At 35.4% G+C, this 19634-nt stretch overlaps 2 protein-coding genes across 2 annotated transcripts; both read right to left on the minus strand.

The window, feature by feature from the left end:
- Window positions 1-579: 579 nt before the first annotated feature.
- On the minus strand, window positions 580-10261 carry LOC308686744 (chromodomain-helicase-DNA-binding protein 3-like; the record flags this gene model as incomplete). Its single annotated transcript, XM_081395180.1, has 7 exons — window positions 9643-10261; window positions 7235-7377; window positions 5835-6008; window positions 2264-2388; window positions 1942-2180; window positions 793-920; window positions 580-709 (listed from the first exon to the last, which is right to left on the minus strand). Coding segments are annotated over exons 1-7 (1105 nt in total), but the record flags the coding sequence as incomplete, so codon positions are not given.
- A 1766-nt stretch (window positions 10262-12027) lies between these two features.
- Window positions 12028-19590, minus strand: cyb5d1 (cytochrome b5 domain containing 1; the record flags this gene model as incomplete). The annotated part of the gene is given in 5 exon segments (XM_081395179.1): window positions 12028-12255; window positions 18249-18467; window positions 19267-19343; window positions 19469-19544; window positions 19546-19590. Coding segments are annotated over 5 exon segments (645 nt in total).
- Between the last annotated feature and the right edge of the window lie 44 nt (window positions 19591-19634).

Below are 19634 nucleotides of genomic sequence, written 5' to 3' on the forward strand. Positions count from 1 at the left end.
GCAATGTTTAGCCTTATCGGTGTGCATCCAAACCACAATGGGTGATTATCATTGGTACTCACCCACAATTTCTATGGTAATGAACTAAGAAACCTCTATTGATAATGGGGGGAGGGGGAGTGCGATATGACCAAAATCTTATTTCATGATAAAACAAATTTTATTTCGCAATAATTATATATCATGTGTCAGTCAGCATGAGTACGCCACTGAGTTCTCATGCACGTCCCACTCTTTATTTTTTTCATTCACGCATATTTCTTCATCACTCTAACGTGTCAATAACTTTAAGTAGTACTGTGCTAAGTGGATAAATGTACATACTGCAATATATAGCAAAATCTGTAACGTAGACACTTTATATTGTCGCCCTGATATATACCGTCATACCACACAGCCCTAATTTCAGTGAACATTTTTTTATAATTTTGGGGCACAAGGATGAGGAATGATTATAATTTGTATGAAAAGCAAAAAATTTGGATTTTTTGCTTTTTGCTTTATTTATTAAATCAGAGGTTAAACAGACGCATTGTTTTTAAAACAGATCCAATATAAAGATGGTGGGGGGGATCTCACCCTTTTTCTTCTTCTTCGCCGGACGACCCCTTTTGTTCTTCTTGACCCGTCCCGAGCTGTCGGATCGGACTGAAGAGCTATGAACGCTGGAGTTCTCCTGCTCAGAGTCGTCCTCATCCACCTCCTCACTCTGCATTACACATACAATCAAACACAACCACTGCACCCAACACACATTTACAGGGATATGCATTACACACACACACCTCTCACCGAACTGCTCTTCTTCCTCTTGTTACCAAGTGCTCCAGTTTTAATGCGCAGAGGAGCCATTTTCTTGGGTTTTGGCTTCTTCTTGTCTGAGACACGAGGACTCTTACTGCGTTTCTTGTAGCCAGGGCCTGCCGATAACCAATAAATGGGCAATATTAAAATTAGAAAGCATTTTGTCTGGATAAAAAAAGAATACCCTAAAAAACTAAAAATATATATATATTAAAAGCTACAAGTTCAATAAGGTACAGTATAAAAGAGTAATATTAATTTGCTATTAAATATGCAATTAAATTAAATGTCTTAGTGTTTTATAAGTGAGATTTAAAGCGCCTCTATTACGCTTTTTTGAATATTACCTTTCATGCAGTGTGTAATATAAATGTTTGTGAACGTAAAAGGTCTGCAAAGTTTTAAAGATCAAAGTGCACGACAAATAAAGTTATTGTCTCCTAAAAGAAAGAATTGATTCTGAACTGTTGAAACGAGTCGTCAGTAATTCCAGTCTCTCTTCCTGTTATAAACCTACGTAACAATGTAACTCATTGCATAATGGCAGTCTATGGTGTTCATTGGCTGCCTGTGAACAGCGTCTACTCTGACCCTCAAACACTGTAGTTGTAGCTGAGATTGGAAGAATTTGGTTCGTGTTGTTCATGTCGGGAAGACCCTGTTTTCAGCAAATGATACGGAAAAACTGACACCATCATTACTGTTTGTATGATTACAAGTGCTATGGAAGCCTTCGGAGCTGAAATTCAGGTGTTTGGTCAACCAATCAGAACAGACTGGACTGTTTGACCAATCAGAGCAGACTAAGCTTTCGGAAAGGAGGGGTTTAGAGAGACTGAATCTTTGAGAAAAGAGGTGATGTGCAATGTATATTCTGAGAAAATGAAACCTTGAATGCATGAAAATCAATTGTAGCAGACCTCTATAACAAAATTAGGAACCTTAAAAATAGCATTATAGGGGCACTTTAAGTGTCCGCTAAGATGACGACAAAGGTCATCTGAATGTAAAAATAGAACAAACGTTTTATAATTTTTAAGATATTGCTATCAATCCTACAAAACCAGACATTTTTAGTGCTGTGTGTTGTACCTGTACTGAAACCCAAAAAGCTGCCCATGCTTTCTGACCCCTTACCTTTGCCCTCTTTGGTCTTGGCCTTGCGAAGTGGTGGTGGCTGAGGTGGGGGTTCAGGGGAGGCCGATGCTGCCGAGACCTGCTCAGCAACGGCTAACGCGGCGGCGGCGGCCACGGCAGCGACGGCTGCGGCCGAGCCTTTGAACGGATTATTGGTGCTGAACTCACGCCATTTGGCCCCCAGAATGGTCATCATCTTGGACATGGGGATTTTAGGGTTCTTCTTAGCAATCATGGGTCTGCAGATGATATAATACGTTTAATACAGAAATGTTACTGCAAAGGAACTACAATGTGTGAAAGCCCTGGTGCAAGTCAGTACCTCATGAACTGGCTGAAGGCCTTGTAGTTGGTTAGTGTGCGGTAATCTTCTTCTGTGAATGTGTGATCGACATCTTCCAGCCCCCACTCTCTAGCCAGCTGGGCTGATGTTTTCATCTCTACCGGCTGGAAGAGAGGCTTCGTCATATGGCTGTCACAGTGTGGATGGGTAATAAACATCTGGACACATCTGGGCTCCGCTACATGTTAGCTGGATCAGTAATTATGTGTGTGGTACATTATCATGGCCATGCAACAGTTTTTTAATTACAGTTTAATTTCTGGATGCAAGTGCGAGAATAACCTCTGATGATGTGCTTGCATATGTGTTTGTGAATGTGTGAAGTTTCTGTCTGCAAACACCTTACATTGAGGCAAATTTCTTGCATATACAGCACTAACACCAGCTCTGCAGATGAAAGCCATTCATACACAGTAAATACTAACCGCTACTTATTATTATGTATGCTTGGTAAAATCAAGGGAATTTATCATGGGCTTGAATTCTTTTGAACTCTGTTGTTTTGTTGTAGTTGGTATTTGTGTTTTGTAGGGAATCAGTGTTAAGATGATTAGTTTTCCTGGTGAACTTAGATCCTGTGGAATTTAAGCAAGTTCTCTCCATATAAATGCAAATATTTTAAATAATTATGTAAAATATAATACTTTAATCCTACTGTAAATCTGGATTAAAGTGTTCTTGCAACTAGGTAACTTTACTTTATTAAAGGGGTCATGATGTGGATTTTAATTTTAATATGTTACTTGAGGTTCACTTATAATGTTAATAAAGTTTATTTTGCTAAATAAATAAACAACTATATATATTATTTTCAACCCTCATTCTGTCTAAAATGATCCGTTTTTAAGGGGCAGCACCTTTAAGGCTTGTCAGTAAACGGCCACTGTTATGATTGGCTAACGTCACTGCATAGGAAACAGTATCAACGCCCACTCGCTATTGCACATGAGTAAGTGTTTTGAAAAGATTATCCACATAAAACCGTCATTTACAGACAAAGCATTATGAAATCATTTACTTCAGTTTGTGCTGCAGCTTCTGTCAGATTCAATACAGTCGCTGCCTCATCTTTCAACAAGAGTTTCTTTGTGAACTCTCCATTACACTGAGCCTCGTTTACTAAACAAAATGCCCCAACAAACATATAATCCTTAGACATGATCCGGGACGACATTAAAATAATTCTACCACTTGTTTCTGACGCTGGGATCCTTCTGAAGTCTGTACAGAGAGGCAAACAAACTGTTTAAAGTACCAAACGAAAGTTCTTTCACTCTTTCATTAGTCCTGTTGTCGACAGACTCAAGTGTCAGAAACTGAACACGCATCTGTAAACTGTATCAGTGTAGACAGCGTCAGTGATTTTAATGGGTTTTATGTTTTTGACGCGACACTCACATCCAGTGTAGTCAAATGTCAGTCGTTAAGCGACTAAACGCCAGTGGGCGGAGCCTATGGTGTGATGATGTTTAACTATTTGTCGATGTCTTGCTCTGGAGGCAGTCATTTATGGGGCGCCGTTTGTAAAGCGGCTCACGCTGAAAATAACAGCAACATTTTGTCACATTTAGCTTCAAACAATGTTTAAAAAACTGGTATGAATTTTTGACGGTCACTTTTTACCACATTTACAACAATATTTGTCAACTTAGAGATATTTTAAATAGTTAAATCTAAATATTAAATGTTACACCTAAATGTTAAATATTAAATCTAAATGCTAAATATAAATCTAAATGTTAAATCTAAATCTAAATGTTAAATCTAAATGTTAAATGTTAAATCTAAATCTAAATGTTAAATCTAAATATTAAATCTAAATCTAAATGTTAAATCTAAATGTTAAATCTAAATCTAAATGTTAAATCTAAATATTAAATCTAAATCTAAATGTTAAATCTAAATCTAAATGTTAAATCTAAATATTAAATCTAAATCTAAATCTAAATGTTAAATCTAAATATTAAATCTAAATCTAAATGTTAAATCTAAATCTAAATGTTAAATCTAAATGTTAAATCTAAATCTAAATGTTAAATCTAAATCTAAATCTAAATGTTGAATCTAAATGTTTTGGGTGAAACTAAATATTTAACTAATATGCAAATTCAAAATGCCGGAAGTGCCAAAATAAAAGCTTGAGGTGGTCAGTGTGTGTTTATAGCATGGTTTATAGTGTCAAATAACGAATAAAAACCATATCATAATAATAACTATAATATAACGATAATAACTACCTAAAATAATAAACACGTTTGGAGAAACTGTAGAGTTTCGTGATGAGAGTGATGACATGACATTCAGTCAAAGTGAGCCCCCTAGTGGCTGGCTATTATGGCTACAGGTCATAAGTCCCGCACTTTTCATAAAAGTGACACTAGCCTACTCTTCAAATACAGTTTCTCCAAACATGTTTATTATTTTAGGTAGTTATTATCACGATAATCTATGTCCAAGAGTCCATTTCCTCGGATGAGATGGTTTTTATTCGTTATTTGACACTATAAACCATGCTATAAACACACACTGACCACCTCGAGCTTTTATTTTGGCACTTCCTGTTACCGGCATTTTGAATTTGCATATTAGTTAAATATTTAATTTCACCCAAACATTTAGATTCAACATTTAGATTTAGATTTAACATTTAGATTTAGATTCAACATTTAGATTTAGATTTAGATTTAACATTTAAATTTAACATTTAGATTTAGATTTAACATTTAGATTTAGATTTAATATTTAGATTTAACATTTAGATTTAGATTTAACATTTAGATTTAATATTTAGATTTAACATTTAGATTTATATTTAACATTTAGATTTATATTTATATTTAACATTTAGATTTAACATTTAGATTTATATTTAACATTTAGATTTAGATTTAGCATTTAGATTTAACATTTAACATTTAGGTGTAACATTTAATATTTAGATTTAACTATTTAAAATATCTCTAAGTTGACAAATATTGTTGTAAATGTGCTAAAAAGTGACCGTCAAAAATTCATAACAGTTTTTTAAACATTGTTTGAAGTTAAATGTGACAAAATGTTGCTGTTATTTTCAGCGTGAGCCGCTTTACAAACGGCGCCCCATAGTCATATGCAAATGTATTTGCCTATGTGACGTCACAGATCCCGCAATATAAAAATGAGCTGTTTTCCAGATTAAATAAATGCTTTGTTTATAATTATGAGGAAGTTTTAAGCTAAGAAACTTGCAGGATGTTTTAACGGTATACAGACCTCTTACTATATGTCAAAAGATCAAAGGAAATTTGATTTCTCATGCCATGACCCCTTTAAATTAATTTGTTCATGAGACTACATTTTATCAAGTACGTCCACAGAAAAATGCAATTCTTACTTAACTTTACTTGAGCCAAACAAGTATGTCTACTTTGATAAGTTTTCATTCTCTAAGCTGAGTATTAAATTTTACACTTTATAATGAGCTGATTGTGTTTGGATACAGAAAAACGAAACCTGAATCATGCGACTCATCATGCAGAGCAAGAAAAGACAGCGATCGCAAATGGATAACCTTTGTGGTCTCTTCATGTGTGCTGTCTTCATCCTCTTTCTTCTTTTTCTTGGTTTTTTTCTCTTTTTTATCCTTGTGTTTCTTCTTCTTTTTCTTCTCCCCTCCGTAATCGCTGGCAGCACTGTCAGAGTTCATGGCACAGTCCGGTTCTGAGTCTCTCTCTATGTCACTGTCCTGAAAGAGGCGGAGAAAATGAGATCAACCTTAAGAACATATCATTGGAGCCGTCAATATACTGCATTCATTTAAAACACTTAATTATCAAAACAATAATGTGACAATAAATTTGAGCAATTACTTTTAAATGTACACCAGGTTTTTTTTTTTTTTCAAAATTAATAAAATGTATACGAGTCAATGCATCATCAATCCTTTTCCAAAACATGTTTTTGTCTTACCCTGATTCACTATGGTAAGTCTATGATAAGTGTTTATATTTTAGACCTGTCGGGATGTTTTCCACGAAAAATTGCGTACATGCATCACTCGCCCGTCTCATCATATCCGTAAATAGAGAAGTTTCTCCGGCTACTTTGGCGTGTGTCTGGTGTGGGAGTGGCAGAGGCTAGTTTCACAACGAGTGAGAAAGGTTGACACGGAGCAGCTAAACCTCAAACCTCTGGGAATAAACCCGTTTAAACAAACGCCGAACAGAGGAGAGTCTGCTGGCAAAAAGAGAACGAGACAGAGCTTGTAATAAAACAAGAATCAACATTGGCTTGGCTTTTCGGACATAACAAGAACTGAAGGATTGGAAATGTTGTAAAAGCGACGCGGGATGATGTTTTTATCACTGAACAGCCATATGTATCTCTCTAACAGAGTTCATTGTAACACATTATTTATTGTGAAGGCTCATTTCATTATGGTTGTTGTAGCGCTGTGCTGGAATTTATTTTCAATGCAGTCCCTTTTAGTTATGAGAAAGAACCATATTCATCCGCACAGTCACGCAGAGACAAAGCAAAACCAAAACAATGTTCATCTGCAAAATACACGCAGTTTTGTTTTTTAACTGTCTGCTAAAGGGTCCAAAAGTTTACACAGTGTACCTTTAAATAATTCTCTCATCCGCAACTTTGTATTATCTCCATTCAAGGGGCTCTTTTTTAGAAATGTATATATAAAATATATATATATATATATATATATATATATATATATATATATATACAGTATATATCATTGATATAATACATTATTACAATTATTATATATAATATATTGATATATTATTGAAATATGATTCACAAGGGCTAATTAATCAGCATATCATGTAATTTGCCTTAAATTTGTAATTTGATTAAAAATCAATTGATGGTTTGCAGATTACTATTAACTAAAAGTTTAATGAAAAATGCATTTGAACATGAAGACAGAAAAACACATCAACCACATACTATTTTTTTGCGCTTGCGCGCTTTGGTCATCTTCCCCTCCTTGTCCTTGTCTTTCTTCTTCGTCTCTTTCTTTTTCTTAGGGCCTCGTTTCTTTTTCCCCAGGTTGTCCCTGTCTGATGTCTCGCCAATGTCGTCTCCATCATCTAAGTGAGAGAGATGCAGGGAAATGAGGGAACATGGGAGGACTGATGAAATTAAAGTGACCGTAATTCTTTGCAAACCCTCTGAGGTATCCTTCAAATCATTTCCCACTTCAATTATTGAACAACACGAGCGGTGCAGAGACCGAGACTGTCACATAGGAAATAAGTCATTCCACTTATGACTTGAACTAAGCTGTAGTATTTAATGAATTAATCTCACAAACATAATTATCTACATGACCTAATTATGACAGCCGGCTCGCATGGAAAGCTATTTACAGAGTGAATTTTAAGATGATAAATATTGGATGCGGCACTCCGTAAGATGAAAATTTCAGTTCACTGCATGAGCAGAATAAATTACTCTAAAGCCACCATGAAATCAAAATTGACAATTCTTACTTTTTTTATGGAATACTGCAGTATTTATTTTAAAAGATTTATACATGCACATATTTTTATTTATTTATGTGCCCTCATAATCTTTAATCAAAATAACTCACAACCTGTCACTCACATGAGATGACCAATAGCAAACCACAACCATCAAACTCAAAACTCTCTCAGTCAGAATGTGTTCGTGTTGTCGGTTAACCTACAGTGTGCTTCATGAGGTAACATCTAAATCAAAAGGGATTTATATTATATATTCCAAATAAGGTCCCTGTATTATGCTTCCATAAAAGGCGCTTTGACACAGACATCATCTTTCAGAAGGGGCAACTGCAGTCATGTGACAATTTACAGCAGCCAGCCATGTAAAAACGTTGACACGAAACTAAACCAGTCTATTCTTTTATTTAAAGCACACAGCTCTGTGTAAAACACACAACTCTTTTAGCCCATTTAAATTCAAAAACATTTTGGACATAATATTACCAAGTCCAAAATATAATTCAACATGCCTAATACACCTGACGACATTAGTTAAGGCTACACCAAAAGAGCTTTTTTTAAGGGTCAGATAAGATAGAAATACCTCCTCACGTTAAAAAGTACACCTACTCACTTTCTAGTTTTACACTGCATTATACAGCTTGTTTTTGTAAATGTAGCTCTGTATCATCATATCATGTCTGACTAACAGCATATAGCGCAGAAGTATCGCCATTGCGCTAAGATTAATGAGTTGGATTTGATAGTGTCTTTGTTGCTGGGGCGCGCGCGCGCGCGGGCAGAGCCCTTCCCCCCCCAGCCAGAGGCGGCAGAAACACACACTCGAGGCTCGGGGATTGAAAGGCCGTGAGCTGAGCTGATGCTCCCCTAGTCGTGAACTCCTGCACCCGGAGTGAGAGACCACCAGATGAACCGCACATGGAGGTCGCGGGGGCGAGACAGGACGCGCGTGCTGCTGCTGACTGACTCACGCGCACTGTGGGAATGCGCGAGACACACATTATACGAGGCCCCAAATATAAAAGTTAGAATTAACTAAAGTTGTTTTAAAGAAAAATAGTATTTAAAAATTGTGGTGTCACAAATTATTTTACCAGTTATTATAAAAATAAAAATAAATAAAAAACATTACTCATCACATTCCTCGTAATAATATTACATGTATATAATTAAGCTTTGATTGTGCGCTATAAGATAGCACATTAATCGAGTGAATAGTGAAACTTTTGACTCATCACTATCTCTGTTGATGTCATATGCCATGCACATAATAATACAGCGGTTTATTGACATAGTCACAGTCAAACAGCCTGAGGGATGATGACAGGACAAACTGTCATGACATTTTGCAAAGTGAAAGCATAGCAGATCTCTGAACAAGGCGGCAGTGGGTCGGGTCAAGTTTATTTACATTGTCACAATCAAAGCGGTAACAGTTAGTCCTGACACTCGCGCCTCTTTCTGACCCGCATTTAGATCAATGCATTGCCTTTGTTATTCTGTATCTGCTGAAGTAAATACCCGCAACCTTCAGGGTAAAAAAAAAAAAAAGAAAGAAAAAAGAGAGAGAGATGATGGCAGCTTAATGATCCTTTGTCAGATCACCGCGGGAGATGAAAAAGCACCATCATATGACAAGACCTGATGAATGACACAGACGGGACAGAGAGAGAGGGGATCGGTCAACTTTAGCCAAACTCTATGCAACTCTTTGCCGAAATGCACGCGGATAAATAAAGCATGCACAATTCCCAACAGCATCAGAGCATCCATGATGAAGTATACAGTCGCGCAGATGTCGCAGTTTAAGGGTGATTCGCGTTTGTTTCGATGTGTTTTTGTGCCCCGCGCGCGCGGACGGTACGGTACCTGGCGCGGCTCTTGCTGCAGTTTCTCGAGGCGCCGCCGGCGAGTTTATGTCGCTTGCGTTCTCGTCCAGGTCTCCGTCGTCTTCTTCTTCTTCATCAAAATCTCCTCCCTCGGAATTAACCGCCGTGCCCTCATCTTCCTCACAAGAACGGAGAAGAGAGGACATTATATTCCCGCTGGTGACCCCGTTCCGCGAGATCCAAAAGTGTATTCCGTCCGAATTATGATATTTATTTAATATTCAAATCGACACACAAAAAGTGGGGGGCGTTTTGGAATATTTTACACTACAAGGCAGAGAAACAAAGATGGCCGCCCTTATATTTATTTTTTAACAACCCCCCCACCCCCACCCCCCCATAAGAAAAATCCCCTTACATAAAAATGGCTGACTATATTATTTCAGAACGCCCCCCCTCCTCCTCCTTCTTTTTTCTCTTTCTCTCTCTCTCTTTCTCTCCTGTCTCCCCTCCCTTCTTAAAAAATAATCACACTGTAACTGGAGGGGGGAGTATGGCTGATTGCACTTGTATTTCATTTCATTTTTATTGTGTGATCTTTCTCTCGCACTGCTTCAGACTTGCCTGGTTTGTAACTCTGTTTTTTTTTCTGCAAGTGCACGGTAGTAACGCGCGCGCGCACTGCAGAGAGCAACACGAATCTAACAAACATGGCCACCTTAATATTCTTTAAAGCCCCCACCTTTGTAAAAACAAATCCACAAAAGAAAAAGAAAAAAGAAAAAGAGCTGGAGCGAAAGGGCTGATGTGAGGTTGGCTCGAGGGGGAGCGCTGCCGCAGCCATGCCCACACTTACATCATGTTGCATTGCTTAAAAATTAACTATTTGAGGTGAGGACAAAACAAAGCAAGTTATCAAAGCTGCAAAAGATAGAATAATTATTAGCAAATGGAAATGGCACAGATAGATCATTCCACATGTTTAGCTGCTGATTTACACTAATAGTTTGAAAATGCACATATTGCATTCTAGACGCTGACACTTTTCAAGGATGCATGCCACAAGTTTCCATCCAAACCAAAGCAGCTTATGCACATTTTCCAACTTGAAATACCCTTTCTTTGATTAAACTTGCAGTTCGTTTATATATATATATAGTTTCATATTCTAGATCAGCGGTTCTCATCCTTTCTCACACTATTGTCAAAGACAATTGACACCCCCAAGATATGTCTGGTACTTCTGCTATATAAATAAAAAGCTGCACATTTAAAAAAATATAATAAAAATAATAGTAATAATATATATATATATATATATATATATATTATTTTTTACAGAAACTAGTGGCAATATAATTAATTTAATAATAAATATTTATATAAATAGTTGAAATTATATTTCTAAAAACACTTACTTTTACTATTAATTACATTAAATAAAATAATTATAAACAATTTAAATTCAATCACATAACTACAGAAGCAGTTTAAATAACAATGTTTTTCAGTTTACATTAATGAATTTACATGACTTTTTTAGTCATTTGTGAATACTTTTTTATTATTATTTTTACTCACAATTTCTAGCCATTAAAATATTTTAGAGCTTGACAATAACAAAAAAAAATGTATATCTGTTATAGTAATGTTCACGACTTTTTAAGATTTTACTAATATGCATGACTTTTCCAGGTCTACAAAAATGGTGTATTATTTTTAAATTCCGTAAATACCTGTGGGGAACCCCAGTTCTTTAGTAAAATGACAATTGTTTGGGAGAATTCATTAAAATAAGAAATATGACATCAGCTCACATCTTGAGCTTTAGCTGTTCAGCTTATTTTAAAGTATATGTTGTCTTATTTTAAATATTTTTCAGCCATCTTTAGGCCACCGAGGCCCCGGATCCCCTGGTTGAATGTTCTTTTTTGTGCACACGACACAAAGGCAAGCAGCAAATGAAACTGCTTGCCTAAAAGACGCACGTCTGCTGATGTTAATGGAATCACAAAAACGAGTCTCATAAAAGTAGTGATTTCATTGATATGTTGGTTGCATGAAATCAATTCTGTGTACATGCATACATTTATAATGCAAGTTAATTAGGGTTGAGAGCCCGCTGTGGCCTACAATACAGTAGCTGCTGCATTTCCTCAGAGCAATTACCATGGCAACCACCAGACTTTATGGTTCAAGGGTTTATTATGTAGGCTGACATTCATCTTTTTTATTCTGTTGCACGGCATTTGATTGGATGAAGCCCAGAGAGCTGCAATAAGATAACCATAGACAGAAATCGATAAAGCACTGAACACATAAATAGTTGATGTGGCATTCTTGCTCAGATGCCTATAAATTTGCTAGCAGTGGATACAATATTCTAATGAATTATATGCCAATGTTCATATTAATGCATACGTCTTTAGAGTTCAGTGAGGTCGTCGTTAAAATACAGGCATATGGATGGAGAGAAGAGGTTACAGTCAGGGCTTCCGCAGTAAAACTCGTCCTCTTCAGGGATGCCGTTTTCACTCAGGGTCTTGCTCATGTCCAAATTTACACCATTGTGTTTCCAGGTATAGCTTGATGCATGGGAATTGTAGCGCAGGTATCGCTGGAGAATCTCATCCATGGTCTCCTCTGAGCATACCTGCATGAAAAAAAAATTGCTTAAAAGAACCATCTGGCTGCTAAAAAGTGCTTCAAATATATGTTTATTTTCTGAACGGTGTAAGTAAATACTTCTACAGAAAGACAGAGGGCAGGAGTCTTAGACAGGCCCAGGGAAAGATATGAAATCTTGTTTCGGCCATGGAATAAAAAAGGTAATTATGACTTTTTGGCCTGGTTTCACAGACAGGGCTTAGATTAAGCCAGGATTAGGTCTTAGTTTTATCAAGACGTTTAAGTAGCTTTTATAAACCTGTCTTAGAAAAAAACATTACTGGTGTGAATCTTGAGACAAAACAAATGGCACTGACATATTTTAAGATATGTAAATGCATGTTGCTTTCAGTTAAATCAGCTCAAACATGCATTTTAGTCTGGGACTAGGCTTAAGTCTTGTCTGTGTGTGGTTTATCTCACAATTATGACTCTCTTTGTTTCAGACTTGAGAGTTTATATTTCCCAATTCTGAGTTTATATCTAAACTTGGAAAAAAGTCTGAAATGCGAGATATAAAATCACATTCAATAATTTTTCCACATTTAATCAATTTTAGCTAACTGTGATTTGTATATGTACATTTCTGAAATACATAACTTAGACAGTTACCTCTGATAACAGATCACTCTAAATTGTAATGTACACACATGCATTTTCTGTAAAGCTGCTTTAAAACTAAGTGTATTGTGAAAAGCTCTATACAAATAAATGTGAATTGAATTGAATTTCTGACTTTTTTCTTGCACTTCCGAGTTTATATCTCCCAATTCTGAGGTTATATCTAAACTCGGAACTGCGAGAAAAAGTCTGAATTGTGAGATATAAACTCGAAATTCAAAAAAAAAAGCCTGAATTGTGAGATATAAACTCGGAATTCTGAAAAAAAAGCCTGAATTGTGAGATATAAACTCGGAATTCTGAAAAAAAAAAAAAAAAGTCTGAATTGTGAGATATAAACTCAGAATTCTGAAAAAAAAAAGTCTGAATTGTGAGATATAAACTCGGAATTCTGGGGAAAAAAAGTCTGAATTGTGAGATATAAACTCGGAACTGCGAGAAAAAGTCTGAATTGTGAGATATAAACTCGGAATTCAAAAAAAAAGGTCTGAATTGTGAGATATAAACTCGGAATTCTGAAAAAAAAGTCTGAATTGTGAGATATAAACTCGGAATTATGAAAAAAAAGTCTGAATTGTGAGATATAAACTCGGAATTATGAAAAAAAAGTCTGAATTGTGAGATATAAACTCGGAATTCTGGGGGGGGAGTCTGAATTGTGAGATATAAACTCAGAATGCTAAAAAAAATCTGAATTGTGAGATATAAACTCGGAATTCTGGAAAAAAAAGTCTGAATTGTGAGATATAAACTCGGAATTTTAAAAAAAGTCTGAATTGTGAGATATAAACTCGGAATTTAAAAAAAAGTCTGAATTGTGAGATATAAACTCGGAATTCTAAAAAAAAGTCTGAATTGTGAGATATAAACTTGGAATTCTGAAAAAAAAAAAGTCTGAATTGTGAGATATAAACTCGGAATTCTGGGGAAAAAAGTCTGAATTGTGAGATATAAACTCGGAATTCTGGGGGGGAAAAAGTGAATTTTTAGATATAAACTCGGAATTTAAAAAAAGTCTGAATTGTGAGATATAAACTCGTAATTCTGAAAAAAAAAGTCTGAATTGTGAGATAAAAACTCGGAATTCTGAAGAAAAAAATCTGAATTGTGAGATATAAATTCAGAATGCTAAAAAAAATCTGAATTGTGAGATATAAACTCGGAATTCTGAAAAAAAAAAGTCTGAATTGTGAGATATAAACTCGGAATTTAAAAAAAGGTCTGAATTGTGAGATATAAACTCGGAATTAAAAAAAAGTCTGAATTGTGAGATATAAACTCGGAATTCTAAAAAAAAGTCTGAATTGTGAGATATAAACTTGGAATTCTGAAAAAAAAAGTCTGAATTGTGAGATATAAACTCAGAATGCTAAAAAAAATCTGAATTGTGAGATATAAACTCGGAATTCTGAAAAAAAAAGTCTGAATTGTGAGATATAAGCTCGGAATTCTGGAAAAAAAGTGTGAATTGTGAGATATAAACTCGGAATTCTTAAGAAAAAAAGTCTGAATTGTGAGATATAAACTCGGAATTCTGGGGGGGGAAAGTCTGAATTGGGAGATATAAACTCGGAATTCTGGGGGGGGGAAAGTCTGAATTTTGAGATATAAACTCGGAATTCTGGAAAAAAAAAGTCTGAATTGTGAGATATAAGCTCGGAATTCTGGAAAAAAAGTGTGAATTGTGAGATATAAACTCGGAATTCTGAAGAAAAAAAGTCTGAATTGTGAGATATAAACTCGGAATTCTGGGGGGAAAAAGTCTGAATTGTGAGGTATAAACTCGGAATTCTGGGGGAAAAAAGTCTGAATTGTGAGATATAAACTCAGAATGCTAAAAAAAAATCTGAATTGTGAGATATAAACTCGGAATTCTGAAAAAAAATCTGAATTGTGAGATATAAGCTCGGAATTCTGGAAAAAAGTGTGAATTGTGAGATATAAACTCGGAATTCTGAAGAAAAAAAGTCTGAATTGTGAGATGTAAACTCGGAATTCTGGGGAAAAAAGTGAATTGTGAGATATAAACTCGGAATTCTGGGGGGGGAAAAAGTCTGAATTTTGAGATATAAACTTGGAATTCTGGGGGGGAAAAGTCTGAATTGTGAGATATAAACTCGGAATTCTGGGGGGGGAGTCTGAATTGTGAGATATAAACTCGGAATTCTGAAAAAAAAGTCTGAATTGTGAGATATAAACTCGGAATTCTGAAAAAAAAAGGTCTGAATTGTGAGATATAAACTCGGAATTCTGAAAAAAAAAGGTCTAAATTGTGAGATAAACGGAAATTCTGGAGAAAAAAAGTCTGAATTGTGAGATATAAACTTGGAATTCTGAAAAAAAAGTCTGAATTGTGAGATATAAACTCAGAATGCTAAAAAAAGTCTGAATTGTGAGATATAAACTGGGAATTCTGAAAAAAAAGTCTGAATTGTGAGATATAAACTCGGAATTCTGGGAAAAAAAGTCTGAATTGTGAGATATAAACTCGGAATTCTGGGGGGGGGGGTCTGAATTTTGAGATATAAACTCGGAATTTTAAAAAAGTCTGAATTGTGAGATATAAACTCGGAATTCTGAAAAAAAAGTCTGAATTGTGAGATCTAAACTCGGAATTTAAAAAAAAAAGTCTGAATTGTGAGATATAAACTCGGAATTTTAAAAAAAGTCTGAATTGTGAGATATAAACTTGGAATTCTAAAAAAAGTCTGAATTGTGAGATATAAACTTGGAATTCTGAAAAAAAAGTCTGAATTGTGAGATATAAACTCAGAATGCTAAAAAAAATCTGAATTGTGAGATATAAACTCGGAATTCTGAAAAAAAAAGTCTCAATTGTGAGATATAAGCTCGGAATTCTGGAAAAAAAGTGTGAATTGTGAGATATAAACTCGGAATTCTGAAGAAAAAAAGTCTGAATTGTGAGATATAAACTCGGAATTCTGGGGAAAAAAAGTCTGAATTGTGAGATATAAACTCGGAATTCTGGGGGGGAAAAAAAGTCTGAATTTTGAGATATAAACTTGGAATTCTGGGGGGGGAAGTCTGAATTTTGAGATATAAACTCGGAATTCTGAAAAAAAAGTCTGAATTGTGAGATATAAACTCGGAATTCTGAAAAAAAATCTGAATTGTGAAATATAAACTCGGAATTCTGGGGGAAAAAAGTCTGAATTGTGAGGTATAAACTCGGAATTCTGGGGAAAAAAAGTCTGAATTGTGAGATATAAACTTGGAATTCTGAAAAAAGTGAATTGTGAGATATAAACTCAGAATGCTAAAAAAAAATCTGAATTGTGAGATATAAACTAGGAATTCTGAAAAAAAAAGTCTGAATTGTGAGATATAAGCTCGGAATTCTGGAAAAAAAGTGTGAATTGTGAGATAAAAACTCGGAATTCTGAAGAAAAAAAGTCTGAATTGTGAGATATAAACTCGGAATTCTGGGGAAAAAAGTCTGAATTGTGAGATATAAACTCGGAATTCTGGGGGGGGAAAAGTCTGAATTTTGAGATATAAACTCGGAATTCTGGGGGGGGAAAAGTCTGAATTGTGAGATATAAACTCGGAATTCTGAAAAAAAAGTCTGAATTGTGAGATATAAACTCGGAATTCTGAAAAAAAAAATCTGAATTGTGAAATATAAACTCGGAATTCTGGAGGGAAAAAGTCTGAATTGTGAGGTATAAACTCGGAATTCTGGGGGGGGGAAAGTCTGAATTGTGAGGTATAAACTCGGAATTCTGGGGGGAAAAAAGTCTGAATTGTGAGATATAAACTCGGAATTCTGAAAAAAAATCTGAATTGTGAGATATAAACTCGGAATTCTGAAGAAAAAAAGTCTGAATTGTGAAATATAAACTCGGAATTCTGGGGGAAAAAAGTCTGAATTGTGAGGTATAAACTCGGAATTCTGGGGGAAAAAAGTCTGAATTGTGGTTATTCAGTCTGAATTGTGAGATATAAACTCGGAATTCTGAAAAAAAAGTATGAATTGTGAGATATAAACTCTGAATTGTACAGGGAAAATAGTCAGAACTACAAGATGTTGAACAGTTTAGACATAACCTCTTATAACTCACAGTTGTGAGTTTATTTCTCATAATTCTGAGGGGAAAAAACGAAACTCGCAATTCTGACTTCTTGCACTTCCAAGTTTATATCTCTCAGAAAGGAGATGAAGAAGCATCTGGACTGAATGAAAACTGGCAGATGGTTGTTCAGCCCAGAGTTTATATAGCCTGGCTGCTGCTGAAGCAAGTAAATAAGCACGGTCAGTCTGAGAGCACCTCTAATGCCAGAGGCTCAACATTAGGTCCATTTCCCTCAAGCTGGAAAAGGATCAGATGCAAAGAGTGGGAGGGAGGATGACGTCAAAAGATTGAGAGGAACTAGAAAGAGAAGAAATCCTGCCCTCCTCAGTTTGCTGCAGCTCAGTGCAAGCATGCAATATAACATAAGGAATGTGGTCTGTGGAGAAAAACAGGCATTGTATCAGGAATTCCTGTGGTAAAAATCAAGTTTTTAATGTCGTTTATATGTCTATGTGGAGTTTTTAATATGCTTTAAAGATGCATTGTGTAATATTTAGGAGGATCTGTTGACAGAAATGCTATAAAAAAAAATCGAGTAGATTTAGCAATATAGCGGGATTATGTATATATGATGTATATTACAATGTTACGATGAACTATTCATAACTATTCATAAGTTGCTCAAGGCGTTTCTAAGGATACTGATTTTTAGAAGACAGCTTTCTAAATCGGAGATGGCGAATGGGAACATGGTTTGTGAAACATTAGCAACACATTATTAGCTGTTTGATAAAGTAGTCAAGCCAAAGGCTAATCATATTAATTACTTTTATATGTCTGACATTGTAGAGAGTGATACATAAAACACATCACCATTCTGATTCATCAACTTATATATTATACAAGCCTGTATAATTCACTCTTCCTCTTCTTCTGAATCAGTTTCTGGCTCAAACATGGCTAATGTGGTTGAAATAAACTAACATTTCCACTTGCCATTGTGTAGCGTTTACTACAGTAAAGCTGACCCAGTGGATCTCTGAGCTGGTGTGAGTGAGAGGAGGCGGGGCTAATTTGCATATTAATGGTTCCACGTATACTAAATAAAGCAGAGGTGTAGAGTTATATTCAAGCTATTTTAAAGCATTTTAGTGATCAAATATAATTTTGAATACAGGGGGACTTTAAATAATTAATATGCACTTTTTAAGACACAATCTCTAAATCATTTTTGCAGATGAGTTAGCATTGTGTGTTTAACATTTTCTGCTTGTTGCAACTAAGAGGCAGTAACTCTATAATGTATACTGATATACTGGGCTACCTCCAGCTTCTGCTCCTGGGAGGTCAGAGTGTTGATAATGCGGATCCAGCGTGTTTTGGCAGACAGCAGCCCAACCTCATAGCGGTTATCCTTCCACCACGGCTTCCCGAAGTCATTGGCCCAGTCAGTGCGAGGGCAGGGAGGGGGTATGTGTATAAAGCGCCCCCTAGGGGTGTAGTATTTAATGCAGCCAGTCATCGGGTCAACATGGGTAAGAATCTGGAAAGGGAAAACACCACACTGAGAAGAACAATATATATATGTACAGTCAAACCAAAAGTTATTCAGACACCAGATTTTTTTTTTTTTTTTTTTTTTTTTTGCAGGTGGGTTCAGCACAATATAGTTCATTTATGTAAGTGAGGATTGCAAAATAAAGTAAACTGTGACATATTATACCCAAAAATTCTTTATACAGTGGAATACCAGTAACATTTATAAAAAATTTGGACCAAAATGATTCAGACACTTTGACCTGACCATGTTTTGCTTAAGTGTTTTCTTTAATTGCTAATGCGACCTTTTTACACCAAAGACTGAACAAAATTAGGCAGTGCTTGCTAATTTGTTGACCTAAATTGTTATCTAATTTTGTACTTAAATTTAACAGCTGAGAGCTATTCAACTTATTTAATTTGTGAGACAGTCTAACAGAAGGATGGCCAAAACCAGTGAAATATCAACTGATTTGATAACTCTGAGTTCTTGTCATATTTTATTACCATTTTCTAAACTAAAGCGAATAAACTGTGATAATGTGAGAAATGTTGACGGTGTCTGAATAAATTTTGGTTTGACTGTATATATCAGTCCCATAATCTTGTCATATAAGTTACATGTTTTGTCATTCAGAAGATTGAGATAGAGTGACAAAAAGAGAAGAAATTACTAAAGAAAAGTTATGACATTTTTATTGCTCTCTATAGGAGTTATTTTCTGTACAGTTCTTGTCTTTGCCAGATGACATGAAAATATTATATTTTCATTAAGTTTTGTCCACTGTTTTTGAGTGGCTTACGTCCTTTGTCTTTGGGTCAAACCAGTTACTGATGTCCTTTCCTGCACACTCTGCAATAGGTTTCAATAACACATCACCTGTAATATAAGAGAGAGAGAGTCTTTTTGACATAATGCTTTGAATAAATGTCAAATAGATATTTATTTTCTTTTTTTAATGATACGGTAGGCTACTAACGTTAGTTGCTTAACGTTAACGTTACCTTTATATTCCTCCAGCAGTGGCGTCAGATCGTACACTTTGCCCAGATACGACACCCATATATCTTTGACAGTGTTTGTGAAGGGACACCTCATTCGGCCTGAAATACTTTGGGCGACGCATTTTAACAAACCTAACCTACCTTTATAAAGATTAAAACGGTTTAC

This window comes from Scardinius erythrophthalmus (assembly GCF_964197995.2).
Source record: "Scardinius erythrophthalmus genome assembly, contig: HAP1_SCAFFOLD_725, whole genome shotgun sequence".
NCBI lineage: Eukaryota > Metazoa > Chordata > Actinopteri > Cypriniformes > Leuciscidae > Scardinius > Scardinius erythrophthalmus.